The following is a 26764-nucleotide window of genomic DNA, read 5'->3' as shown; positions in this document are numbered from 1 at the left end:
AGGCAGAAGCCTGGATAACACAAACTGATTCTTCTCCAGGAGTATCTTCGGATAACAGGCCCCAGATTTTAATACAAAACACATTTATTTGAACCTTAACCCTGTGTCTTAAGGAGAGGAGAACCATGTCCTTCTCTGTGCCAGCCTCCTCCTCCCATTACAATGCATCCTTTAGCTGCTGGGGGAGCCAGCGGCTCAGAGTCCTGTTCTGTAGAACCAGAGCTACAGAAGCCCGTTCTGCAGAGCTGTACAGCAGAGGCAGAGGTCTCAGTGAGGCACAGACAGCACAACATCAGGTTGCATCCTGTCCTCGCACTGCTGCAACGTGGATGAGGGGAGGTTCCTCTGCCCCTTGCTTCTACAAACCCCATGAGGCAGTGTTGTCTTTTTCAGCAGCCCAGCAGCTCAGCCCCTTCCCCTGAGTGGTAGGGAGGAAGAGTGGGACTGAGAAGGATAGGGGAGACATGTCCAGTCCTGGCATAAGTTCAGACTTGGCCCTGCACCCATCAGCAAAATCTGTAACTGGTTTTGCACCAAATGAATCCCTTGCTGGCAGCTGCTGGCTCTGCACTTCCAGTCTGCTCCTCAGGGATACACAGGTTCTGCAGCTGTGCACACTCAGGCATGTTTATCAGCATCCTTCCTCTGATGGGAGCCGCTTCATTCTCTCACATCGCATGAGTTCCCATCTTCCCTCTCCATGAAGCTTCAAAATCCAGCTGTGGAACTGCAATTCAATGACAAAACAACTGAGCCTCAGCCATTCCCCTCTGCTCACCAGGGACCCTCTCCGCCTCCTGTCTTGCCACCAGCAGAGAGGCAGGTAACGCGACCTCCCCTTCTCACCTTCTCCAGGCTGGGCCTGTGTCCCACGCTGACCAGTGTCATGCCCAGCTGCAGGCACACACGGTACAGCTCATGCTCCACCTCTTCTGTCAGGGCGCTGGTGGCTTCATCTAGCACTGAGAGACAAGCCGTAAGCCCCACACATCCCTCCTCTCCCAACTTGTCCTCTCCCCCGGGCAAAAGAGCAGTGACTGCTCAGGACATTTCACACGTTAAGTGGAGCTCACCAAGAGCAAGTGAGGAGAAGCCTAAGGACCTTGACTTTTCTCTGGCACAGCTGCTGTCAGCCAAGTGGGAAGGCTGCCCTTCCCCACAAGCCCTCAAATCCACCCAAACAGCCCCGTTCACCTCACTCATTTCCCTCAAAAGCTGCCAGCCACTGCCCTGTTCTCACCACTGTGAAAGCCAAGCCATGACCTTCCCAAGACGGGCTGTGTGCCAGAGCGCCTGGCTGAACAGCAGCCTTGTCACCTCTCTGGCCAAGAGCCCACGTGCAGCAGCCAGGATGGCCTGGCGTGGCTTCCTGCCAGTTAAAAGTAACTACTACTGGCCTGGAGCAAATGAATTCAATTTGCTTTACATCATCTCTACAGCTCTTAGCTGACAGTCCACAGGTCCTTCTGCAGCACAGAGCAGTGCTGCAGGCTTCAGGAGATGAGAGGTACTTAAACATGGCTCCCTGCTACTGACACTGGCTGTTCACACACATCTACTCCAGCCCCTCCAATAACTCCTCCAATAGCCCCCCAGCCACCTAAATGTGCAAAGGAATTAGACCAAACTGCAAACATGAGCCGCCTCTGTGGTCTCTCAGCAGTGTTTCTTCTGCCACTCCTTGTCCTCTTTTGCTGTGTTATAGCTAAGTTTCCAATGGCACATCATTTCCACAGCCCCACGGAGGCTGCTGAGCCACACACACAGCAGCTGACATTGTGCTTGTGCTCACTAGCACACCTGCTTCTTTACAGGGCAGCTAGTGAGCATGCTGAGAGGGTGCTCTCTCACATGTAATTACACCTGGACCAAGGATACTAATTAATAGTTCCCTAAGAACATGAGGTTTTCCACAAAACCTCTTCATTTGCCCCCTGCCACAAAGACAGTGAAATGTTTTCTCCTCTGAACCCTGTGTGTGCTGTCTAAAATCACCACTAAGACCGAGCATGTTCCTGAGCTGCCTCCGTACCAGCTTCTGTTTATGCCGAAGGCACTGCCTTTCTTCTTCTTCTGCAGTTGCTCACTCACCTGCGTATCTTGGCTGGAGGTAGAAGAGACGTGCAAATGAGAGCCTCTGCATCTCCCCTGGGGACAGGATATCATACCTGCAGCAGGGTCGAGATTCAGAAATCTCCCTTAGCAAAGAAAGCTTGTTCGCTAAAGAGCTTATAGTTGCTGATACCGGAGACCCCAGCAAAGGATTGTCCCTGTGTGTACCCTGTGCTCCCCACTGTGCACAGCGAGTTTCCCGCAGAGCAGCATGGCTGCTGATGTTGGTATTGACGCTTGGGGCATGAACCTTTCAGCCCTGCACGGCCCACCTCCCACAAGACACAGGTGGACACAGATGCTCCTAAGTTCAGCAGCAATGTGCATCTGCTTAGAAGCGTTCCCCAACCAGAGGGATCATCCAAATTCCCACAGACAGTGAGCTGCCTTACCAGTTCCAGTCCACCTGCTCGTCCAGTCCTCCAGCCCTTGCCAGCAAATCAGTCTGCAGAGAGCACAGCAGACTTGTGAACACCACCCCAGCCCTGTCAGCCCCCAGGGGACACAGCCCTGAGTACAACCATCCCCTTCCTGCTACCCTCTCTTCTCCTGCTTGGTCCGAAGTTGCTCCATATCCCTCCTTCTCTGCCTGTTCGCACAGACAGTCCTGTCCCAGCTACAGCCCCTTCCCCTGCCTGTGTCCAGCACGTGGCCATGCCGTGCTGCCACAGCACCTCATCCCTTCGTCCCTCCCGGCAGCAGCAGGCAGGACGGCAGCAGCACCACCAGGGACTCACCAGCCCGGCCAGCTCCAGGAATCGCACAATTCTCTCATCATCTGCAGGCCCTGGGGGGGGGAAAGTGCCTAAGTACAGGAAATGTCTGCTGAGACCACAGCTGCAAGGGGGAGTCCGCAGGGCAGGAGGGAAGGTTTGGAGAAGCTCCTGAGGTCCACTGGAGCTGACTCAACCACTTATCTATACTGGGTCCTGAGCTTCGGCGCGCAGAGAGCTCCCAAGAGCCTTCCTTGAGCCATGTCTGTGAGCAGCATACCAGGAGCTGGCCAGGCTCCACAGATACACCTGAGGCTTGGCTCAGTCCATGGGCACTGATGGACACAGCCAGAACGCAAGGATCCAGGCTTCACTCAGACAGAAACTTAAACTTGGACATCTGCACGATGCAGCAGCTTATACTCAGTTGTGTGCTCTGGCTTGTGAGGAGGGCAGGGGAGAGTAAGAATACACATTGACCTCAACAGCATGCAAGGACCCAGGACATCATTTGAAAAAGAGGGACAGTGAAAGATGGAGGTACATGGAAACTGAGATAAAGGCTTCCCATACTCAGGTTGTACCAGATGGATGAGATGAATCCCAACAGCAAGTTTAGAAAGCAGCAGGGTGTCTCAGCACGTATCACAGTACAACATGCAGAGCACAGCCAGCCTGTCCTCACTGTATCTGGAGAAAGCATTCTTCCTGAAAGCGAGGGATTGCAGAGCTGATCCAAAGGTACAGTAAGGCAAATCTTCCAGGGAAAAGCAGAGTGCAACAAAAGTGAAACAGAATTCCTGATGGGGCATGGGAGAGGAGAAGCTGCACTGGGGACAGAACAGAGAGCTGAAACCACAGGGCTGGCTAATTGCTCTGATGAATTTCCACATACCTGAAACTGGATAGATCTCCTTCAGGGGGTAGATCACCTGTTGAACAGACCAACAGAAGTCATGTCAGAGGGAGCTGGACACAGCCCATTAGAAAGACAGTGGTGGTGGCACCAAGTCAGGCAAAAGGGAAGGAGCAGCCACACGCATCCTCCCTCCTGGAGGCCCTTCTGCTGCATGCAGGTAAGGCTTGCTAAGAGCCAGCAGCAGGGCTGGGGCCAGCAGGCCCAAGGCTCACCTGCTCGCGCAGGCTGCCATCGGTGAAGAACGGCCTCTGTGGCAGGAAGAGCACTCCATGGGGGCCAAAGCAGGTCAGCATCTGGATACTCCCTGCACAGAGACACACACATACTAAGCCTGCAGCACCTGCTAGCAATACCTCACCACCCCCATGGATTAGACATCACATCCCAGAAAAGGCAGATTGGCAACACAGAGTAAAGCAACGAGAGCCACAGAGAAGTTTGTGATCCAGAGACGGGACAGTTCCAATGCTCTGGTGACATGTTTAACATCACAAGTGGCACTCGTCTTGCAAATTCCTGCGGCTACCTTCTAAACTCAGCTAGGACAGCCCTCATGGAAGAAGAGAAGGATATGAAGACCTGCAGTCCTTACCCCGAGTGCTTTCCCAGAGTCCCCCGAGGACCCTCAGGAGAGATGTTTTCCCTGTGCCAGTGTTCCCCACGATCATCATGCTGTCTCCTTCTGAGATCCTGAGGCTCAGGTCTTTAATGAGCAGCTTGCCAGAGGATGGCACTGAGAGCGTCACTCGCTCCAGAAGGAAAGCTGTGTCCTTTGGCACTGGGTCCTCCCCTGCATAGCTGCTGGGCCACCACCAAGACAAAGGAGAAGAGACCTGGGGTAAGTGCTGATGCTGAGGCTGGTAAAGACCAGACACCTTCCCTTGCACCTTAGACCTCCTGTGCTTCTGTGATATGAGCCTTGCCCCACACACCCCAGGCTGCCGCGAGCAGTGCATTGCTTGGTCTAACCAACTGCATGCAGCAGGCTGTGACACCAAGGGCCACCTCCACCCAGGGACAGCCCCACACGGCTGGCATGTAAGCTGCAAGCCGATGTGCTGCTGGACTCACCTGTCCAAGTCCCAGCTAGCTTTGGCTTCTGAGTAGTTTTCATTTTTTCTTCTGCCAAGACTCAGCAAGGTCTCCTGCAGTTCACCAATCCTGGACAAACAAAAGGGTGCATGAACGCGAGGAGCAACTCCTCACTTCTAACCTTGTCCATACTCACTCACAAATAACTATTTGTTATGTATTTAGCACAAACGTGGTCAGAACTTACCTCTCCTGCAAAGACCTGCCCACACAGAAGCTCACCTGTGTGTGTAGCCAGCTACATCGGTCACGGTGCTGGAGAGATCTATGAGCTGGCTGAAGCAGCTGATGAGGTAGATGGAAACGAAGGCATTCTGGGGAGAAATCACATGGCAAAGCACCTCAGAGCAGGGTTTCTCAGCCTGCAGTGCCCACTTTGCTATGTTTACTTCTGCATTCTACATCACCAGCCAGTTTTGAGTACCTGGAAACAACTCGGGCTGGGAAGACACCTCTCCAGCAGCCTGGTGGCAACCACAAGCCTGCACAGCCTTGCAACTGGCCATGGGCAGCAGCCACGGGCAGAACCCACATCCACAGCACTGCGTGGGCCAGCAGTGAAAGCCAGGGCTTTCTGATCTCCCAGTTTTTACAGACAGGGGTCTGAGCATTTAGGCAGTTGTATACTTGGCAGCTTTCACCCTCAGGTTAATCTTACACCAAGCCGGCTCAAAGCTCCAATTTCCATGTCCCCATGGGCAGGGTCAGTGTATCCTGAAGGTCTCCCACTGTGGGTTATTCAGCCCCTCTGACACCAAAGCCAAAACCTCCATCCTCAGTGCCCACTCACCCTCCACAACAGGGCCCAGCCATATGAATTTACAGACTTAAGTCTTAGGGCTGGCTCACCTCTGGCACTGGGGTTACCCATACATCAACTCACAGAGCACACACTTTGCCCCCAGCCCCCTGTGGGACACAATCCTTAACTCACCTTGCTGACCAGGGCGCTGAGCTCTGTTGGACTCAGGTCACCGTAGACGCCAGAAAAGATAGGAATGGCAATGACCACGTAGCTCAGGATGCTGCCCAGGTAGTCAAAGGTGTTGATCCCAACTGGGCAGAAGCACACGGGGACAAGAGAGTAAGTTGGGGTGGGAATCTCTCTCCCAGCCAGGACCAAGTGCAACCCACTCAAAAGGAAGACCCAGATCCTGTATCAGCCTCTCATGATGCACTCGAGCAGAAAACCCTATCTCACAGGACAGCAGAAGCACTGGGGTGAAAACCCATTTGCCAAGCGAAAAGCTCCTTGGAACAGGTCCCAGAGAAAGAAAAACCAGCACTGCTGCTCTAGCAGTCAGGCTTCCAAGCCTGTGGGCCACTACAAGAGAACTACTCCATGCCCGTGCTCACCCCCCATAGCTCCCCACTCACTGTAGAGCCACAGCTCCTTGCCAATCAGCTCCCTCTGGGTCTGCAGCAAACTCTGCAGCCTGCGGTTCGTGCGCATGTGCTCCACTCGCCCGGCCCTGTAAAATGTGATAGCAACATGACTCCCAGACCTCCTGGGAGCACACAACGGGGTAAAAATGTGGGCTTTAGGACTGAGACCTAGAGATGGCCTCTTACTTCAGCCTCCAAGCTCTTTGCTGAGCCGGAACTGGGCACCCATGAGATCCTTCCTGAAACACCAAGAAACTTTGGCTGAAATGAACAGCCCTGCAAGTTTCAGAGCACATGGGTGTTTGTGTCCCATACAGAAAGAGGTGAGATGGGGCCACACACTATCAGCGAGGCTCAGGCCTTGAGCAAAACACAACCAAGATTACAACACGCACTTTCTGCACAAAGCCTTTTTTGGAAGAGAGGGACAGTGCTGCCACACATCTGGAGCCAGAAAGGAGAGGACAGAGGCAAAGGAGGTGACAACAAGCAAACGGGCCAGGTGACCCCAGCCCCAAAGCCCTCCCTTTCCCAGGAGCTTCCCAAAAGCATCAGCATGTCCCCCACCACCTGAGCTAGCAGCAATGCTCCCAGGGCTGTGCTGTCTGCACTGCCAGCTGCTTCCTGAGCAGGCAGCAAGGAGGCACATCCCGGCACCAAATCACCACCTGAGCAAAGTGTGGCAGCTCCTTCTGCTCATTCACAAGGGCTGGGCTGCCCTCAGGTGGCAAAATGCAGACAGAGCTCCACGGTTTGCTGCAGACAATGAATTCCCGTGGCAGCTGAACATTCAGCAAGGACACGGAGATAAAGGCCAGGCATCAGGGAGCAGAAGTTTTGGCTGAAGTGCACAGTGCCCGTAGCTACTATTACTTTGCAGATGTGGAGAGGTTGTTGGATTGGTTTCAGCTTTTCCTCCCATTCACTTTCAAAGCAAGTTTGCCAAAGGTTAAGGAAACAAATAAATAAATGCTGACAATGCCCGTTTTGTTTTTCCTTTATCAAAACAATTGATGGTTAAGCAGGTACAAGAGGACAAGATTTAACAGCTTCTACCTACACGCTAGGGAACTCTGGCAATCAAAACGGGCCACTCACCACACACTCTTCCTCTTGCAGGATTCTAGGAATGTAACTCTTAAAAATTGCCTTTGTTTTTACTTCAGACTCATACCACAAAAAATGTCAGTTTTAGCTCAATTCAGTTCCATTCTAGTTTTCCTCCAGATTAACTTTTTCTGTCTATGAACTGTACTGGAATAAGACACTCCATTTTCTAGTTTGATCATTCGTTTTATTTTTAGTAATAGAATAAAAAAACTTCAAAACTGCAACTTAACTAAAGGGATGTAATTAAAGTATCTTCTCAATTAAGAAAAATTAGCATAAACCAATAAGAATCAACCAGTCCACAAAGAAATAATTTAGACTTGCCAATGCAAAACAAGATTGATTTCAATTACTTATACCAAGGTTTCATGCCTGCCAATATTAATCTTTACCAAATTGGCAATTTTGAGTCCGGCCACCCTGGGGATAGCACTGCAACACTCGAAATGCTCTGTCACTGCAGTGCAAATGGGCAAATAAAGATCACAGTCAGGAAAGTCCAGAGATAGTGCAGCCTCTGCTTTCTTAAATTCCTGGAAGAAGCATGATTGCACAACACACAGAGCAAAGGCAGACACGTGACAAGAGTTGAGCAATGACCTTCTTCCATTGATCAGGCACCCCAGTAAAACTGTGGGCCTTTTGCTGGGCTCTAGCCATTTCTGTGGAGCACCTCAAAGGCTCTAAGCAGCAACTCAACAGACTTCAGGGCATCACTAAGCGTGAAGGTGCTGCCAGGCTCCCAGCTTTATGCTCAGCTCTGGAATAGCCAGATATAAATGGCACCAAGCAAATTCAGAGAACAGCAGTGCAGCGCTAGGAGGGTCACAGCACAGCCTGACCCAGAAGAGCAAGCAGAGATAATTAAGCAAGGCAAGAGCCTAGCACACCCCCAGAAGACACACAGATTAGCAGCAGCAGGATGGGGCCAGAAGCAACCTGCAAAAAGTGCCCCAAGGGAACATTCTGACAAGATGCAATGAGGCCTTGAGCAATCTTCCAGGTAAGGACCATGGAAAAACATCAGGAAGGGGCTCTAAGCCAGCACCAAATCTGCATCAAGCCTCTGGGCATGTTAGAAGGGAGGCAGAGAGCAATTAGTTGTCTCTAGCTGCTGTGAAGCATTCCTGCAGACAGTGCATGGAATGCAAACACCGTGTCAGGGAGCAGATGCTCTGTGAGGCTGCACCTGCAGCAGGGTGGAGGGGACAGAAAGCTCAGGCTGCAGCAACAGTACTTGGACTCCTCTGGAATACATAAATACATTGAGGATGTCCCAAGCTGGCAGGATCCCCTTTCTACCTACCTGTAGAAAGCAGCTGGTTCTGCATTGACCCGAATCTGCATGTGCTTGAACCTGAACAACCCAAAAAACATCATCAGGATCATGTGTAAATGCCTAGTGAATTATACAACCAGCACCCTTGGCTAGAGGTAACTCATTTTGCATGTCAGAGCAGTGATCTGAGGCATCTCTTGACAGAAACATTCATCAGGCTCAAAAAGGTACTGAAATCCAAACCTTAGCACAAGTTGACATAATTCTGGGACAGCTCAGTGGTGCATTTGTTTCCTGTCATGCTCATGGTGAGCCTTAGCCCCGGGGGATCTCTTCCCCTTGGGCATTTACTACCCCGGCATCTCCACCATACAGAATCATCACAGCCCGTGTCTGGGCTCTCTGTGCCACAGCAGCCTCTGCTGTCCCTGGGTGCCCTGAGGCACAGGGAAAACTGCAAAGCTTCCCTGAACTGAACCAATGGCACTACCTGACATGATGCAGGGCACCAAAAGGGGCACTTGGGGCTCAGCAGACTGAGTTTGGGGCAGCACTGAGCAGGTGGGTCTCTGAGCTGGGAAGCAGCTGACTGCATGTCACGGACAAGAGAAATAGCTGCAAACATAGCACTGGACAGGGACTAAAACACAGCTCTTGCAGGAGCTGCCAAAATAGGCAGTGAAAATGCTGCTCCACTGTGACTCACCTGAAATCCCCCTCCAGCTTTTCCTGCTGCACAAGTTTAGACACAATTGGGCTCATCAATACCTTGTTAACGATTGTCCCGATGACGAAATACCCAAAGATGCTCACGGGGCCTAGCCAGCCTGTGCTGCAGAGGAGAAAGAGAGGTCGGCTAAGAAGCCAGACAAAAGGACACTCCAGCACCCCTGGGCTCAAGCAGTCAGAGTCCTCAACTGTCACCCTTCTTCACCTTCACAGGATTTGGGGGCCAGTACCGCACACCCCAGCATCCTCAAGGCAGAAGTCCCTTTGTAGAGCACAGCCCCCTCACCCACACGTACAATGCCCCTGTGGTTACAGCAGCAGTTGTAACGTGGGGGCCAGCCCAAAACAGAGCAGAGCAAAGAGGTGTGCTCAGGGGTCAGGACGGGCCCTTACCTGTGGAAGCACTGGTACGTGTAGTAGGCCAGCGTGAAGGGAGAGATGACGAGCTTGCTGGCCATGGAGCTGAGCTGCTTGCAAAACCTTTCCACATCCTGGCTGATGCGCTGGTCCCTGCTCAACACAAAGAGGCATCAACGCTGTTAAAGCCCAGAGTGAGAACCAGTCGGTGCAGGGCGCAGTAATTCCCTAAGAGGGCACAAGCCGGGCAGTTTCACTGCCTGAACTTAGGACGGAGGAATGTGAAAAACTCTGTATGGGAGGGATCTGCAGCCTGACTCCTACTGCCCCAGTAGGAGACAATTTCCATGGCTCAGCATGGCCCAAGGGCTTTCCTGGCACCCTGGAAGGACAGCTCCTGTTGTGACCGTCACTCCATTCCTTGTGTTAACCCCTTGTTCCCCCTTCTGCAATGCTTTCTGCTCTGTGCTGAAGGTCTCTGCATCCTGTTCATTACTCCCTGGTCCCTCCCTTGCATTAACAAAAACACCGGCTTTCCCCCAAACCTTTAGTACTGTTGCTGCAACCCCAGGTACCAGAGATACCGGGGCCGGTTAGAGCACAGGGCAAGCCCTAACCAGCTGTAAGGTATTAGGTAAGTCCTCCAGTAAAGTCACCCTTCCAGTCAGCAGCAGGTCCCCTTGCTGCAAAGAAGAAAGCGTGCTCACCCTCCCACATCCCCCAAGAGCAGCCAGCATTGCACCAAGCCTCCTTGCCTTGCAGCAGCAGCAGGCATGTGGGTGACAGACCCCCAGGTCACATATGCCCCACTACTGGGCAAAAGATGAGCTTGGGGTAACTTGAAAGGATTTTAGCCTATATAATCCCTCAGTGCTCTGTCCAGAGCACGTGGGTAAGGGTTTCAGCCTCTGATGCTCTGAGCTCAGGAGGAAAGCTAATGACTGTAGATGCAACAAAGAGCAGGGCTGGAGTCCTGCTTAGCCATTAATGCAGATATGACCACAAGGACATTCGTCTCTCAGCTCCTTTGCAGTCCCGGAATGGCAATGGATTCAATCTGGGGGCAGCTCCCACCCTGACTGACATTACAGTCATTATTTTTCCTTTTCTTAGACTGTAATTGTTCCCGTGATGTTATCATTTAACTCATGCTGTAAACTCATGGCAGGATATTGCTTTTTATGAGCTATTAAGCAACATGTACTGATAACGCTTAGATATCAACTCAAGTTCCCTGCTAGGAACCACGGTGTTTGTATGACACTCTAAGCCCGCTCTTCATTCCCTCTAGAAGGGGAACCAGGATGACACAGTACCTCTAACACTTAGCTTGGTTTGCACTGCCTAACGGTGAGCCGTTTCACTGCTCTAGTTCATTCTCTAAATATTTACTACAAGGAAAAAAATTCTCATCAGAACTGCAAGATAAAGAGAATTCCTGTAGTGGCATCAAAAAGATGCTGAACAATAAGATTGGACGTTTGAGCAGAAGTAAGGGGGTGATGAAAAATACTCAGCAGCAATCCCACACTTTCGGTGTGCTAGGGTCAGGAGAGCTGGCTCTATCACTGTGGAGCAGATAGACCCAGTTATCTCATGCACTTCACTGCACAATGTGAACACGTTCCCTAGTTAAAAATAAACCTTAAGGACAGTCATGTGGTGAGGGGCCTCTGTCCTCCCCTTCCCCCAGCCAAAGGAAAAGCTGGGTGTGTAGGACCTTCCAGCCATGGCCAATGTGCTACCGTGCCTGGGAGGCACCGCAAGTCTTAACCTGGCCTTGCAACTCCATACCCTGCAAAATATTAGCACACATGAAGATTTCAATGAAGCTGGAAGTAATTTCAACAGCTGCTGGGAAGTGCATCATGAAGCTGTAATTTCTTGTTTGGCAGTAGGGCTGCTTGACCCGAAGCTAGGCCCTCTCCTTTTTTTCTGCTCCCCCCACACACAGCTGTTTGTTCTTACCCATGCTGTCACCCAGCACTGGGCTGGCAGAAGCAGACAAGGTGCAGGTATGGCTGAAAAATTATACAGAAAAAGGAAAACATATGACACATCCTGTACCACTTCACTGTGCAGCCTCAGAGACCATCATGCTGGGCAATGAAAGAGTAAGGACAGGCCACCAGGAGCACTGGGGAGCAGAAGCACAGAGGCTGCTTCAGTCCCTTGAACAACAGCTGGGAGTCTCTGCAAGACAGTCACTTCTCACATGGACCCCACACATGGTCACCTCATGTGCCATCACTGTGGTAACTGGCACCAGAGCAGTGAAAGGGACTAGACCGCAGGTGCCCCCTTCAGGGGAAGAGAGATTGCGGTCTTGACACAACTGTATAAAGCCACACAGTGAAGTTTTCTCCATGTTTCTAGTTTTTCAGCAAGTGTTTAATAACAAGTTCTTTAAATTCCAAAGGGGAAAAAAAAAATATCTCCTCTGAAGTGATGCTTAATGTAGGACCTTTAACTCTTCAAACTGCGTAACTGTGTCAGCAGTGTCCTATGTGCAGAGACAGGCTGAAAGGCTGGGGTCAACATGACACTGTGAGGAAGGGAGGTGTTTGACCTTCTCTGCTGAGAAAAGCAGTTCTGCAGTAACCAGGACAGTGCAAGAAGCAGAACTTCTCCCACACTGCAGCTCTGTCAGAGGCTGCTACAGAAGGACTAGAAGAGGGTCTGAATGGAGGCTGGGATACCAGGAGAGACTGAATGCTCCTCCTTCTCTCAAATTTCAAGACACCCCTGACATTTCCTTCCTAGGAACAGGGAAGAGGAAATGCAACCCTCAGAGAGCAAAACAAAGCCTTTCCTGAATGTGACTTCCACAGGCTATCAAAACCACTAAAAACCCTACTAAGCAAAACTGTGTTCAGCTGGAAACTGGTGGTTGAAGTTCATACTGAGTGACTGAGACTGTCCTGAGTGTACTGGCTGCGTGAAAACAGGGAGAGGCAGTGCGCTCTGCCTCCAGCCAGGCCCTTTGCAACATCACACCACGTGCCAAGAGTTGAGATTGCAGACTGATTGGCTTATAGCAGTGCTAGATCCCTGTTCTGATGGCTCTCCATTTTCCTTGCAACAGAAACATCCTGCCTACAAAACCTTCAAGGGCAGTGGTCATGGGAGTTCCCATCACCAGGTACCAGCACCCTCCCAGGTCGGATGGGTGTATCTGTGTCTAGGTAGGAAAAGCTCCCGTGGCTTAAACCCCTACCCAGAGATACAGAGAGGTCAGGAAAAGGCGAGGAGCAGCTCAGGAGAAGCCAAGCAAGAGGATGAAAGAAGCCGCAGGCAGCCTACGGGTTATCGATGTCCTCGTGCAGAACATGCAGGCTGTAGTAAACCTGGCCCTGGAAGTAGCAGCGGTGGAGGTATTCGGTGAGGGATTTCCTCCAGCTCACGTACATCAGGTTGCAGATAAACTGGTCGAAGCTTTTTAGCTGGAATGGAGGCAAGAAGACAGATGGGAAGGGATAAGCCAGCAGAACAAGCATTTCCCAAAATGAAATAAAACTTAGCAGTTTGCACCAGCAATCACATAGCTATCCAACGGGGCTAGGGCAGACCTAGATCCTTCAAGGGGATCATGCCAAGAGCCATGGGCAGCTTTCCCCTCCCTTCTCAAGATGAGGGAGCCTCTGGTCTTACCGTGGAGTTCACCACGATCAGGGTCAGGGCAATGGCAGTCAGCGCTTTGAATCCGGAGAAGTCCTTGTTCCCCAGGACCTCGTAGTACTGGCTGGGGATCACGCCGACCTGATAAATAACTAGCTGCTCTGGAGGAAAGAGGGAAGCACGGGAAGGGAAGGAAGGACGGTGGTGTGGCAAAAAAAGGAGGTACGGGGGGATTGAGGAGTGCTCAGTCCAACCTCCCCTGCTCTCCGGCTTACCCAGCAAGGCGACACAGAGCAGCGTCAGGAACATCAGCGCGTTCCGGGAGGGCCACTGGGGAAACAAGACAGCCTGGATCCTCAGGAAGCGCCGCAGGAACACCAGATCGAGCTGGGGCCGGGGCCTGCCGAGAGAAAGAGCCGCGCCAGGGGGGTGGACGCGAGCTCTGGGAGCCCGGCGGCACCCCAAAAACAGCCCGACCCGCTCAGCCTCACCGGCCGCCGGCCCCGCCGCCCCGACCGCCGGCGCTGCCTCCCGCCATGATGGCGCGGCCCTGCCCCCGGGGTGCCACGTCGTGAATATTCATAAACCTCGCGAATAAGCTCTCGGATATTCAGGAGCTCTCCTCGCCGTGCGTGAGCTCGCTACCGACAGGCTCCGGCCTCCATGGCGGCCGGGAGCGCCACCTTGCGAGGCGCGGGGGACAGCTCTGAAGGGAAGGGCGGGCAGCGGCCGGATGGCCGCTGCCCGCCCTTCCCTTCAGGGCTGTCCCCCAATGACTTGACCCTCTCGCCCCACCTGGCTTCCACCCCTCAGCCCCATCTCCCCTGTCCCTGCTCCAGGTGCTTCCAAACACAACCAAGCCGGAGCCCTAGCAAGCAGCGCTGTCCCTAAGCAGCGTCCCTCCCCCTCGCCCTGGCCATCCCTCACTGCTGCAGCTCGCAGTGCTATCAGCCCTGCTGATCGCCCTGGTGACTCAGTTTTGTGCTCAAAGGGACAGTTTTCTCTCAGGTGTTGCGCCAGGGCTGGGTGATGGTTGCTCACAGCAGCCATATCCTATTGCAGTGTGATATGGTGGCTCTGGATGCTGTGTGTCACCATGCCGGGCATTGCTGGGACAATGACCCCTGTGCTTTGCCTCATGGCAGGGGGCATTGCTCCCCTTCCTCCCCTGCCCACAAAATAGTTTCCCATCACCAAGGCATCCAGGGGATCCGACACAGAGATGTGATGGCCAGGGTGGATTCTGTCCCAAACTTCTTCCTCCACCTCCTCCCTGCCCTTTGCCCATCCCTGTCAACTCCAGGACCCTCTCTGAGGCAGCCATGATCAAGCACAAAGGAGCGGTGCCCCCCCACACCTCTCCACCCCTATGCTCGGAGCAGGACCCAGGCATTTACATCTTTTACAGCACTTCCCTCTGCCTTCCACCTTTCCCCAGAAAAAACAGTGTGGCCTTTTCAGTGCCTGCCCTCCCTGCATTGCTGGCTCTCCATATCTGTCCATGTCCCTGGGGCCTCCTGTGCCCTGAAGCAAGCAGGAGCTGCCATGACCACCAAAACAGACACCGAACGGCAGTCTTGACTCGCCAGCTTGCATCCCCTCAGTTTTCCCATTCCCATCTTTCCTCATGCTGCTGGTTTTGCGCAATGGTTTGTAATGAGGCACTGCCAAAAGAATGTCATCTTCCTGGTTTTTCCAAAATTCAGTCCACTGTTTCCTGCCCATTTCCAGTCTACAGCTTCTTTGTACATGTCCGTATGAGCTTGCAGCTTCTTCATTTTGCTTTTTCAGACCTGCAGTCTTTAGCTCTGTTTCTAATCAATAGGAAGTAAAGGGCATTTGGCCAGGTATAATGCAGACTCCCATTCTGAGCTTCATCTCTCTCTGTATCGGGGCATGAACTAAAACAACTATTTTTCAGCAGGACCAGCCGTCTGAACTGATCAGCAGTCACCAACACTCCCAAGCCACCACAAAGCGGAGGGTGGGAATGGAGAACTGATGGCACCAGGCTCAGCCTGGCTGAAGCCACCCTGGAGCCGCACCATCAGCTCCCGCTGTGCTATCTTAATGATCCTGTCTTTTCCCCCTCCATGCTCTGTGCCTTAATTAGCCTTTCCCCCTCCCGTGGGCCCAACTGCTCTGCTTTCTTTTAAATCCTTCTTCCCCGCGCTTTGCCTCTAACAGCATCTTTCTACTGTACACTTCAAAGGCTTTGCTCACGCATCTGTCCTGGCTGGCATTGGCCGGCAACGCCCCAGCAAAGGCCAGGTCTGCCATGAAATCGCAGTCATTGAAAAAACTTCAGGCCCTCTGGGAGAGGAGCAGGAATGGGGGAGGAGGGGTGGAAGGATTTTCACCATTTCACCTCTGGGAAGAGCTATTAGTAACACAGGAAAAGCAAGGGGGAAGCCAGCCCCCTCCTCCCGCCACCCTCCCGCCTAGGGAGCCTGCTGAGGGCAGAGTGCTTTTATGTGCAAGTGGGAGGGAAGGAGAGTGTTAGGGCTTCAGAGGGAAACGCTTTGATCTTGACTTTGAATCTCCAGCAGTTCCCAGCTCTCCCCCACCCCTCCCAGGGACCCCAGGATACGGCCACAGCTCCTGCTCCTCGCTGGTGCTAAGGAGCAGTGCTCGCTGTTTCACAGGGACTTCTCTCCTGCCCAAGCAGGAGCACGATGCTGCGGGTGGCAAGGGCATGGCACCAAGTTCAAACTTTCCCTCTGGGAAGGAAGAGGGAATCCAGCTGGAAGAGGGAAATGAGCCCTGAGAGAAGCAGAGGGTAATTAGAGATGGGAACTAATTTCAAAGCCACCCATGGGCATTGGACTGGTTCATACTGAGCATCGCCCAGAAGGTGAAAGGGGAGGCAGCCACACTAACAGGGTGCTCTGTCTCTCTCAGGGGACAGCACTAAGGTCCCACAGGAGAATGAAGGGGGAATCTTAAGGTAGAGATGGGAAAAGAGCACTGGGGACCCAGGCATTTTGCATGGGATGGGAAAGAAGTGGCGCTGAGGCACATGTGAGTGATGGGGAATGACACTGAGCTGAGTCACTGCAGAGGCAGTGGGCAGCAGGATGTGGAGGAGCCTTAGGGGCCTCCAGTCTCTTGTTCAAGATGGGATCTAATGTCAAGGCCAACTCCCTGCTGCCCTCAGGGAGCCAAAACTCCTGGCTGGGCCTTGCCACCAATCTGTCCTAATGTTCAGGTCAAGTTCTTCTGTCCTCCATGCCATTCCTCTGTCCTCAGTCACACAGCTGAGGTCATCCCCATTAATTCCTCTCACCCTCTGTGATTTACACACTGGGCTGTCCCTGCACACCAGTTCTCACTTCAGCACCACTAAACAGATCTTGCTCCTCACGCCGTCTCCTATAATTCAATCAGAGCGGCTCTCTTGCTCCTGTCTGTAAACTCCCTGTAATTTGCAGCTCTCCCTCTCTGTGCAGTGTTTGCAGAACTGAACACAACAGTCTTTCTGCTGGCACCGGCATCGCCTGGAGGCAGGCACTGAAATGAAAGAGCCTCACAGGTCCTCTCCGCGGGGCCCACCAGTCTGTCTACCCGAGCATCCCGTTATGAGCTCCAGCAGAAGTGTGAGGCAGTGTGCTCATAACTGGCTTCAGGGCTGGGAATGAGGTGTACCAGACAACATGAGCACAAAACCAGGACTTCTGCCATTCAGTTTGAACAAGTTACTCCAGAGACTGGGGCAGAATCCGTGCTTTCCAGGCCCCCTGGGCACAGTCACATCAGGACCACAGAGAAGTATTTCATGCAATTTGACGTTCGTTCGTAAGTGAGCAGACTGCAGCTGCAGTGACCCTACTTCTATTGCCATCTCAGGCTGCAAGATCTGCTCATTGGTATTTCTTCATGGAGTGATGCTAGGGGAGAAACCCAGCCAAGACAGCAGACACTTGGGACTCTCCTGGAAGCCCTTAATGCTCTCAGTCCTGTCAGCCCCTCAGCAGTTCCAGCTCCCCTGACTTCCCAGAGGGATGACAGCACTCAGATTCTGACTCTGCAGTGCTCCAGAGGGAGAAAGATGGGAAAAACAGAATCCAGAACACCAGCAATGGTTTTGAAGGGATAGACATGTCAGTTTAGTCTGTTTAGGTCAACCTGTTCCAATTCCAGAGCTGGTTTTGGCAATGAGTCCACAGTCTGACCTGCTCCGAATGGCATTATTTCAGACATTTCCTGCATATATGGCATTATTTCAGACATTTCCCATCCTACCTGGATGGTCTCCTCTGGTCCAGCCATGGACAGTGAGTAGGGAGCTCTGACTCCCTCCACTCCCAGAGGTCCTCTGGGTGGGATTGGAGGTGGGTTTGGGGTGCTTTCCTGCTGGGTGGATAACTGAGTGTTTGAATATCATCCCCATGTGTGTCACCACTGCACAGGAACCCAGCACCACGTCCTTGGGACACCCTCCTCATCGGGTTCAAACCAACGAGAATTGTACCTACTGAACAAGGAGGTTGCTCTTGGCCTGGGAGAAGCCTGTGCCCAAACTCGGAGCAGCAAAACCTGCCTTCCAGTGCTGCTGGATGTCCATGCCCCCCGGCACCAAGGCCCATGTGTGGTTGGATATCAGCGCACCTTTGTTCTGAAAGGACGGGCAGCAGCAAGCAGGTTAAAGCACAACAGGCAGAGAAGCTTCTGGCAAGCCAAGCTGAACTGCAAAGGTCTCCACAACCCGCTGCCATGCTGAAGCATCCAGCACCAAAGCAGGAAGCACGCTGGTCCCCCACTGAACTCCTCCAAGGAACAGAAAAATGCTAACTACTTGTTTATATGCTGGAAGCCCGTGTGTGCAGTGATCTGCATAACAGAACTGCCCAGGCTGTCTCTTTGTGTGTTTTCCAGCTCCTATGTTAATCACTGACCCTGCTGACTCTGGCATTTACCAGTGTCTCACTGCCCTGTGAGCACTGCTTTGCATTTGCAACCAAAGAAGTTAAAAGGATGAAGGATGAGAAGGGGAGGGAGCAGCTGTGGCTGCGAACGCCAGCCGCTCAGGGAGCACGTCCAGGGCTGGCCAGGCTGATAGAAAGAGTGGAGCTGGCGGTGGAGATACAAAGATTACCTGAGCAGGGGAAAAAGCTCGCTGGGGGATGATTTAGGTCTCTCTTCCTTTCACTGCGACTTGTCTCTGTGTAGTAAGAGATCTCAGGGAGCACTGGGGCTCAGGTTTCGGTCAGCTTGGGAGATAGATCTTAGCTGGGGCAGGGAGGACTTGCAAGGGGCGAGAGTGGGGCCAGTCCGCAGCTTCCAGGGAGCTCACTTCTCCTGTCAAACTGTGTTCCTGGGAGGTGAGAGGAGCAGTGCTAAGGCTGGATAGGTGGTTGGCCAATGGCCAACCCACCCAGCTGGGACTGGAAACCCCTGGTGTCTGCAGCCAGCAGCTGAGTCTTCGTGAGGATCATCTCCCACCAGCAAGCCCCACAGGAGAGCCAGAGGTGCAGGAGTGTGGGATTCAGTGGGTGGCAGGAGGCCCTGGGGTCAGCATGGGCTTTGGGACAGGGACGGGGTTAGGTGGGGAGAGCTTGGGAAGAGGAAGGGCCCAGAGAGAGCTCTGGGCTCTTGAGGAGGACATAGGGTGGAGCTGGTTTTAGTGGCGGAGCGACGTGCCTGGCGCGCGTGGTGTTTGCACAGCCTCACGTGATGCCCTGATGAACCCATTGTGTGTGCGGGAGTTAAGGAGGGGGACGCGGGGCCGGAGATTAGGCAGCGGGGCAGAGATAGCGGGCAGGAAGGCTGCTCCGGAGGGATGGAGAGGGGCTGTGGGTGGCACAAGCGTGGCTGGGAGGTGAGGGCAAGGAGAGGATGGCTGTCACTTGGGTGTCCCTTGTGCCCAAACGAGAAGGTCTGGAAGCCTTCACCATGCCGGTGGGCCCAGCACCGGGTCAGACACACACACTGTGGCCGTGCCAGCCCCACAGCCACGATGACGATGCCCGCTCCGGAGCCGGCACCCACCCGGCAGCGCGGGGCCACCTCCGCCCCGTGGGGCACGAAGGGCCGGGCTGGCACCCCGGTCCCGGGGCTGCCCTGCCGCGGGGTGTCGGGGTTGCTGCGGCCCTGGGGGCCGTGTGGGCGGGCGCCGCGGGCCCTTTAAGCGCGCTGTCGGCGGGACAATGGCCATTATCACTTTAGCTTTGGAAGTGACCCCCGGCCCGCTCCGCTTTCATCTGGGCCGGGGCGGCGGGGATGGCCCGCTTCCTGCCGGGGGAGGGGAGGGGGAGCGAGGGGAGGGGCGGCCCGGCTCGGCCCGGCCCGGCTCGGCCCCGCACTGCTCCCGAGGGTCCCCGCGGGGCTGGCACCGGGGCCGCGGCGGCGGCGGCTCCGCGCCGCTTCCTGCCGCCGCCCTTAAAGGTGCGCAGCGGCGGGCGGGGCGCGACCCGGCCCGGCCCGACCCGACCCGCGGGGCCAGGTGAGTGCGGCGGGGCCGCCCCGACGGCGGCTGCTGCTTCCCCTCCTTCCTCCGTCCCCTTCTTCTCCGGCGTCCTCGCCGGGGCTGCGCGTCCCTTTGTCCCCCGGGCGACAGCGCGGTCCCCTCCTCGGCTCGGGGAGCCCCGGGCGGCCGTGGAGGTCCCCGCGGGTCCGCTCGGGGAGCGGGGCTGCAGTCAGGTGCCGCCTGTGCTCCGGAGGTAAGTTCCCCGTGCCCGGGGAGCCGCAGCTAGGTGTCGCTGGGATGCGCTGGCCTGGGTTAGCGCACGTCGGAGGCTTAGTTATTTTCCCTTCTAAAATAAAGTCGGGTAGAGGTGGGGGCGATGGGTGGTGGGAGCGGGCTTCTCTCACCTGGGGGAGCCCCAGGGGTGATATTTCTCACCTAGGCAGCCCCTTGAGGCTTTTGTGCTTCTCTTGTGCAGCTACGGTGGTTCAGCTGAAAAACCCCTCAGGTGAAAGCCCTCGCTGCCCGCAGCTGGGCTCAGGAGCGAGCTGAGCTGTCCCACGCCGCTGGGGTCCCAGCAGAGCTGCGAGGTGCTGGCACTCGGCAGCAGGGGCTGAGGGCTCCCGGATTCCTGCTGGTGGGAGCGTTTTCAGGGCTGGCTTGGGGAACTTGCACTACTGGATGCCACCAGCCCATCAGTTTAGGTGAGAGAACGTGATCTGCAAGTGCTCGCTTATCTGTTACAATGCAAAAGCGGCCGGGTTAGCTATAACCTCCTTTATCAGTACTGAAAAGCTCACTCGGTTGCTTCTCGGGGCTGTGGTGAGTTGGGGAGCGTTTGTCCATCGCGTTCAGCTGGCTGTGCTGGGAGGGCGGCGGGGGGGGAACCTCACTCTGCAGCAGCTCCTCTGTGTTGGGAGCTGCTGGGCTCGCTCTGCCGATGAGCCCAAGCCCGCAGCTCAGCAGTGGCTGATGTCCTTTGCTTCTGGCTTGCCCGGCCCCCCTCCATGCAATCTCCCAGGAATTTATCTGTGATGCCAGAGCTGTGGCTTTTGCCTTAGGCTTGCCTGCGAGGTCTTGTTGCTCCAGAGCTGGGCGGCAGGAGCTGGCAGTGACACTGAGGCTGTGGGTTATTCCTTAAGAAAAGGATTAAAATCTGTGCCTCCAGCTCTCTGTTCCCCCCTCCAAGCCATAAGGGGGTGGGAAATGCCCACCAGGCCATAAAGACCAGGCGTGTTCCCGGTGCTCCCTAGCCTGTGCTGTCTCCTTGCCCCCTCCAGGGGAAAAGCTTTTTGCCTCTTCCTTGCCCTGCTCTCCCAGCGGCTGCAGGGGATGTGGCCGTGGAGAATGAGGGCTTGGGCTGTGCTGGGGCTCTCCCTGCCTGGCTGTATGGAGGGGCAGCTCTGCTCCAGCTCCTTGCCATGCACTGTTCACTGCTGGCTATGTGAAAATGCCACTCTGCAGGATAAACTTCCGTGAGCCTCTGGGGCAGCAAAAGTACAGACCTGACCCCAAGTGACAATCTTTGTGGGTTAACAACCCTGGTAGGGGAGGGGTAAAAGTGAGGAAACTTGTGGTTTGAGATAATCATTTAGTGAGCAAAGGAGAGATGGAAGAAAGAACAAAAGTAAATGATGCAAAGCAATCACTCATCACATCCCATGGCCATGTTGATGCTCAGCCAGTTCTCAAGCAAAAGATGGCTAAAGGCTTCCCTAACCCCCCTCCTCAACCTCTTTATTGCTTATATGGCAAGGAACAGCTCTTTGGTTAATTTGGTCATCTGCCTGGTTGTGCCCCCTCCCAGCCTCTTGTGCATCCCGAGTTTATTCACTGGGGGCCAGAGTGAGAAACAGAAGGTCTGGATGCTGTGCATGCGCTGCTTAGCAATAGGTGAAACATCAGTGTGTTATCAGCATTGTTCTGGTCACAGACGTAAAACGCAGCCCTGCAGGGGCTGCTGTGAACAGAATTAACTCTGTCCCAGCCAGATCTGGCACACAACCCCATGCTTGCTTGGTTGAAGGGTCTGAGGACAAATGTATCCCTTTCCTTCGCAGCTGTGTGCCTTCTCCTGTGTTGTCTCTGATAGCTGATGCCCTGCAGCTGTAAGAGAAGGCCCTGGCCTCCAGTGTGTAGGAGCCCACAGGGGCTGTAGGAGCCCACGGAGGGGCTCAGCTTGGGGAGGAGAGCTGGTCTGGTGACCTGATTAAAGGCAAGGGGCAGCAGCAGTGCGGGGCTCCCTGCGGTGAAGCAGCCTGGATGCAGCAGTGTGATATGTGGCACCTTGTCCCGTTTGCTGTTTGGTCATGGCCAGGGGTTGTAGGTACTGCAGCAGTAGTAACGTTATCTGCAGCAGGGCCCAGGGTGGAGAATCAGGAAGGGTCAGGCAGGATGTCTGCTCTGCTCCAGGACTGCTGCCTCTCTCTGTGGCATCTCCCTGCAGAGCTGAGTGTGTAGTGATACCTCCAAAGTGTTCGAGAAGGTGGGTCTCCAGCTGGGACGGGAATGAAGGAGACAACAAAGTGATGCCCAATATGCAGGGGGTGGCACAGAATGAGCAGGGCTCTGCATGAGGAGAAAACTGACCAGACTGGGCTGCTCTGAGTGAAATGCAGTGTTCCCTGTGGGCAAACTGATTCGAGGGGGAAAGATGGGGCTGGTGGGGTGAGAGGTCTGAGCTGGCTGCTGGTGAAACAGTGCTGAAAGGGGATGTGGTGGTGGAGCTGGTCATGGGGGTGCTCCTGGAGTGGTTGGGGCAGAGCCATGTGGGTGTCAAGACCAACGCTGACAAAGGAGGGGATGTGGGTTGGGCCCCTTGGATCCTCTGAGTGGGAGCTGGCACGCAGGGGATTGGGAAGGGCTGACCTGGGAAAGAAGGGCTCCATGCAGCCCTTGAGCTACCCACCCCATTCTCTCACTCCATCTGCACTTTGGGGTTGCCTCCTGCCTGGCAGGGCTTCTGGGGGCTGTGCTCTTTTTCTCCCCTTCTCCCCAGCTGGCAGTGCTTCTCTGCTGAGCAGCAAGTGACACCTAGTGTTACAGCTCAGGCAGCAGTAACTGTGGCTTGGCTCGGCTCCGGCTGCTCCTCCTGTGTCAGGTCTTGTGGTGGCTGCAGCAGCAGTGCCCTGCTTCGAGGGAGGGAGCAGCTCCTTGTCCCTTCTGTCAGCCTGAATGCCTTGCAGGCTGGTCCCTCCATGCCCCTGCACGGTGTTGCTGTGTCACCTGTGTGTTCCTGCTGAGATGATGGATATTTCACACCTGAGGCTCGTTATATGTGCTGGCAGTGGGGAGGTAAAATGCACTGTGGGGCAGCAACCTGTGGGGGAGCCGGGGGTAGGGGTGAGGCTGGGCACAAAGCTAGGTGTGTGGGGGCTGAGGGTGGCCTCGTCTCCCACTCCGATGGGTGCTGTTGCTCTTTAGTTTGTCCCATCCATCGCAGACATCTCCGGGGGCTGTGTGCCATGCGTGCTGCCCACAGGAGGTCACTGCAGAGCAAGCTGAGCCCGTGTCCCTGTCCCAGGTCTGCCTGTGGGGACCCAGGCTTCCTCCTTTGTCCTTGGAGTGTGGGTGGGGGGAGAGCAGAGGCCTTTCCTCCGCCCTCTTCCCCCTTCCTAACATTTGGGGAAGAGCTGGAGGTAACAGGCCCCCATCAGTCTGGAGCATGCACTGTCTTGATCTCATGCAACTCCTTTCTTTCTGCTGTCCTTCAGGATGATCCAGCGGCACCAGCTGGTGCAGTCTGTGCTGCAGGAGCTGCAGGAGGCCACCGAATGCTTTGGTCTGGAGGGCCTCACCAGCGCCGCGCTGGAGGCGGAGAGGACCCTGTCATCCTTCTCCCTGCCCGGCTATTGCGGGAGGCAATTTCAAGAGGAGCTGGAAGTTGACCGAGTAGCCAGGAGCCTCTATCCCGAGGATGCCCCAAGTAACATGCTGCCTCTGGTTTGCAAAGGGGAGGGGAACCGCCTCTTCGAGGCAGCCAGTGTGCTGCTCTGGGGCAACCCCAGCCTCAGCCTGGAGCTGCAGGTGCGTACGGTGGTGGAGATGCTGCTGCACAAGCAGTACTACTTGAACGGCATGATTGACTCCAAGGTGATGCTACAGGCTGCCCGCTACTCCCTCTGCACCGAGGAGACCCCGGAGATGACCAGCCTCCCCATGGCTATCCTGGAGGCTATCTTTGATGCTGATATCAAAGCTACCTGTTTCCCTGGCACCTTTGCCAACATGTGGCATGTCTACGCTCTTGCCTCGGTGCTTCAGTGTAACATCTACTCCATCTACCCCATGAGCAACTTGAAGATCCGGCCATATTTCAACCGCCTCATCCGGCCCAGGAAGTGCGGCCCGCGGACCTCCACACTCCACATCATGTGGTCGGGGCAGCAGCTTTCCAGGCAGGTCTTCAAAGCACAGTACTTTGTGGCTGTGGTTGGTCTGGAGGAGCTGGAACCCACGATGCCCTCACCAGAACCTCCCGTCCAGCCCATGAAGACCCTCGAGCTGCTGAACAGCGATCCCCAGCTGACGTACTCCAACCTCCGTGACAGGTACAGCATCACCAAGAGCACCTTCTACCGCTGGAAGCGCCAGTCTCGCGAGCACCGGCAGAAAGCAGCTGCCAGGTTTGCAGCCAAACACTTCCTTCAGTCCTGCTTCCAAGAGGGCAACATAATCCCCCTCCAGCACTTCCGACAGATGTTTCCAGAAATCTCCCGGTCCACGTACTATGCCTGGAAGCACGAGATGCAAAGTGTGGTCAACGGAGATGCCTCTGCTCTGGCTGAGGCCCATGGGTTGCAGGAGCTTCACAGGGATGTCCCAAAAAAGGCTGTGGATGAGCCGGCAAATTCAGAGGCAAGCTTTAGGCCCCCGAGTCCTTCCCTAGACCCAGTCCAAGCAGGGATCTTCATGCGAGGAGCCAAATCCTACCTGGAGAAATGCATTTCCATGAACACTCTGGTGCCTTACAGGTGCTTCAAGCGCAGCTTCCCCGGCATCTCCAGGTCCACTTACTACAACTGGCGAAGAAAAGCAATCAAGGAGAACCCCAACTTCAAGCCCCCTCAGTCTCCCTTGGATAACCCCAAACCTCTAGCCATAGGAAAACCACTCCTCCAGCTGAAGCCAAGCAGCTTGCCTGTTAGGAAGAGGCTGAATGGAGACCGGCCAGCACCCAGGAGTCTCCTGCAGCTCAAGCCCTCTCTCTGCTGGAGGAAGCAGCTGCGAGACGTGGCCCGGAGGCAGGTCCAGCAGTGGCAGCTGCCATTCGGCAAGTTCCGTCTGCGCTACCCAGCGCTCTCCTCCACCACCTACTGGTTTTGGAAGGGCAGCGGCCGGGCACTCAGACGGCAGCGCCTGCCCTGGGCCAGCTCCAAGCGGCTGTTGAAGCGGGTTGCTGTCCTGAGGCCACAGAGGGCCGAGCTGGGTGTCAAGCCCCAGTTGCCCATGGAGGTAGGGAGCAAGCAGCTAGAGAAGCGAGCGCCAGCCACTCCATACAACGCCACCATCTCGGGCTACGCTGTGTCGGAGCGAGCCAACAGCCGGATGTTTGTGATGGATGTGATTGCCACTGCCCAGTTCAAGGCGCAAGCCAAGCTGTTCCTGCAGCAGCGCTTCGAGTCGAAGACCTTCCCCACCTACAAGGAGTTCAGTGCCCGCTTCCCCCTCACGGCCCGCTCCACCTACTACATGTGGAAGCGTGCCCTGCACGACGGGCTGACCCTCGTGGATGCCTGAGGGCTGCTTTGCCACAGCTGCTCTGTGCCCTGCGGCTCTCCGCTGGGGTGTCCAGGCCAGGGCCCAGGCCTAACTTTTTGTTCTGGTTTTGTTTTGTTCCTAGTCTCTGATTTTTGTTTTCTGGGGGGTTCAATCAGGTATGGGAGTGCCTGCACGGTGCCCACTCCCAGAGATGGGAGGAGTGGGAGGCAGGCTCTGGCTGCCCCGGAGGAGAGGGGCAGAGGGATCTTGTCCTCAGTTGTGCTCAGGGGATGAGCAGGGGCCACAGGGCATGTCAGTCCTCCCCTGTGTGCTTGGGGTGGAGGACTTGAAGGACTGTCTGCCCTGTGCACAGGTGAAGGAGTGATGGGGATGTGCAGAACTGAGCATGGAGGCACCTGGCATCCCCTCAGCAAGCCTTATATGTGGGTGAGGGGGGCTTGGGGAGTGCTCAGTGGTTTTTTTTTTTTTGAGGGAATATGTGTACATCTCTGATCTGTGCTCCTCCCAGTTAAGGAGGATGAAGGCTTAATCTCAGGCCAGCACTGATGCCACTTTAGCTTTCGAGCTTTTAATAGCTGTCCCTAGCTGCCCTGATCTTCCCTGGAGGAACCAGAGGCTGTTAGAGGATGGGTTTGGGTTGTGTCCCCATTGTAGCCTGTGCTGGGAACGTGTTAGGTTCCCTTGCCAAGCCAGGAGCTGCTGTCCTTTTTGTTGTTGTTTTTTTTTTTTTTTTTTTTTTTTTTTTTTTTAGGCTCTGGAGAAGCCATCCCTGACCTTCCTGGTCTTGTAGCAATAGCCTCTTTCACACAGTCCTTCACTCAGAGGTGGCAGCTACCTTCTGTGTCTCTTCCCTGGTGCCTGCAGGAAGGTGTCCACCTGCGGTGGGGCAGGGACCAAACCCTGTGGGCCCAAAGCCTCTCCCTGAGCCACGCTGCGAGCTCAAGGCACAGTGACTGCCTCCTCGCAGCAAACGTGGCTGCGTACGCCTGACTTGTAAGAACTGAAAGCAATAAAGACTTCTACTCCCAGTCCTGTGTGGTTCCTCGCTCCTATGTGAGGGATTTCTGGGCAAGGCTTTTCCCTCTCCATTTGCTTTTCAGAACTGGGTGGTGACCCCTTACCTCCTTGGCAGGGGTGCTAGAGGGACCTTGTCACCATCCATCCACCCCTAGGAAGTGCTCTGTGGGGTGAGGGGATGCCGCCTTGCTGTGTGTGGTCCCAGGGGAGGGGATCTGGGGTCAGTGGGCCCCTTGGGTAGGGGACATGGGGCCTGCAGTGGGAGGTGCTGGGCAGTGCTGGGTGCTGCTGCAGAGAGCTCTCAGCGC

General features: G+C 54.9%; 2 protein-coding genes across 6 annotated transcripts; one reads left to right on the top strand and one right to left on the bottom strand.

Moving 5' to 3' along the window:
* Positions 1-484: 484 nt before the first annotated feature.
* On the bottom strand, positions 485-14120 carry ABCD4 (ATP binding cassette subfamily D member 4). 4 transcript variants are annotated; one of them, XM_035328734.1, is made up of 19 exons: positions 13807-14120; positions 13591-13715; positions 13349-13476; positions 13001-13140; positions 9734-9850; positions 9318-9443; positions 8639-8689; positions 6214-6308; positions 5771-5892; positions 5059-5150; positions 4816-4905; positions 4337-4545; positions 3957-4048; positions 3721-3757; positions 2850-2899; positions 2505-2557; positions 2092-2168; positions 847-962; positions 485-727 (listed from the first exon to the last, which is right to left on the bottom strand). In XM_035328734.1, the coding sequence occupies exons 1-19, from the start codon at positions 13896-13898 to the stop codon at positions 632-634; spliced, it is 1908 nt and encodes a 635-aa protein (XP_035184625.1). In that variant the 5' UTR covers positions 13899-14120; the 3' UTR covers positions 485-631. The 4 variants fall into 4 exon arrangements, with proteins under 4 accessions (XP_035184625.1, XP_035184626.1, XP_035184628.1 ...); XM_035328735.1 differs by having other exon boundaries at positions 4337-4542; positions 13807-14117; XM_035328737.1 differs by lacking the exons at positions 13349-13476; positions 13591-13715; positions 13807-14120 and having other exon boundaries at positions 12915-13054.
* Positions 14121-19932: 5812 nt separating this feature from the next.
* Positions 19933-26589, top strand: VRTN (vertebrae development associated). Of its 2 annotated transcripts, none has more exons than XM_035329144.1 (2): positions 19933-19974; positions 23432-26589. In XM_035329144.1, exon 2 carries the CDS (start codon positions 23433-23435, stop codon positions 25455-25457), a length of 2025 nt encoding a protein of 674 aa, XP_035185035.1. In that variant the 5' UTR covers positions 19933-19974; position 23432; the 3' UTR covers positions 25458-26589. The 2 variants fall into 2 exon arrangements, with proteins under 2 accessions (XP_035185035.1, XP_035185033.1); XM_035329142.1 differs by lacking the exon at positions 19933-19974 and adding an exon at positions 20273-20422.
* The last annotated feature ends 175 nt before the right edge of the window (positions 26590-26764 follow it).

This window comes from Oxyura jamaicensis, chromosome 5, assembly GCF_011077185.1.
Source record: "Oxyura jamaicensis isolate SHBP4307 breed ruddy duck chromosome 5, BPBGC_Ojam_1.0, whole genome shotgun sequence".
Taxonomy (NCBI): Eukaryota; Metazoa; Chordata; class Aves; order Anseriformes; family Anatidae; genus Oxyura; species Oxyura jamaicensis.
This window is presented reverse-complemented; position numbering and strand designations above follow the sequence as displayed.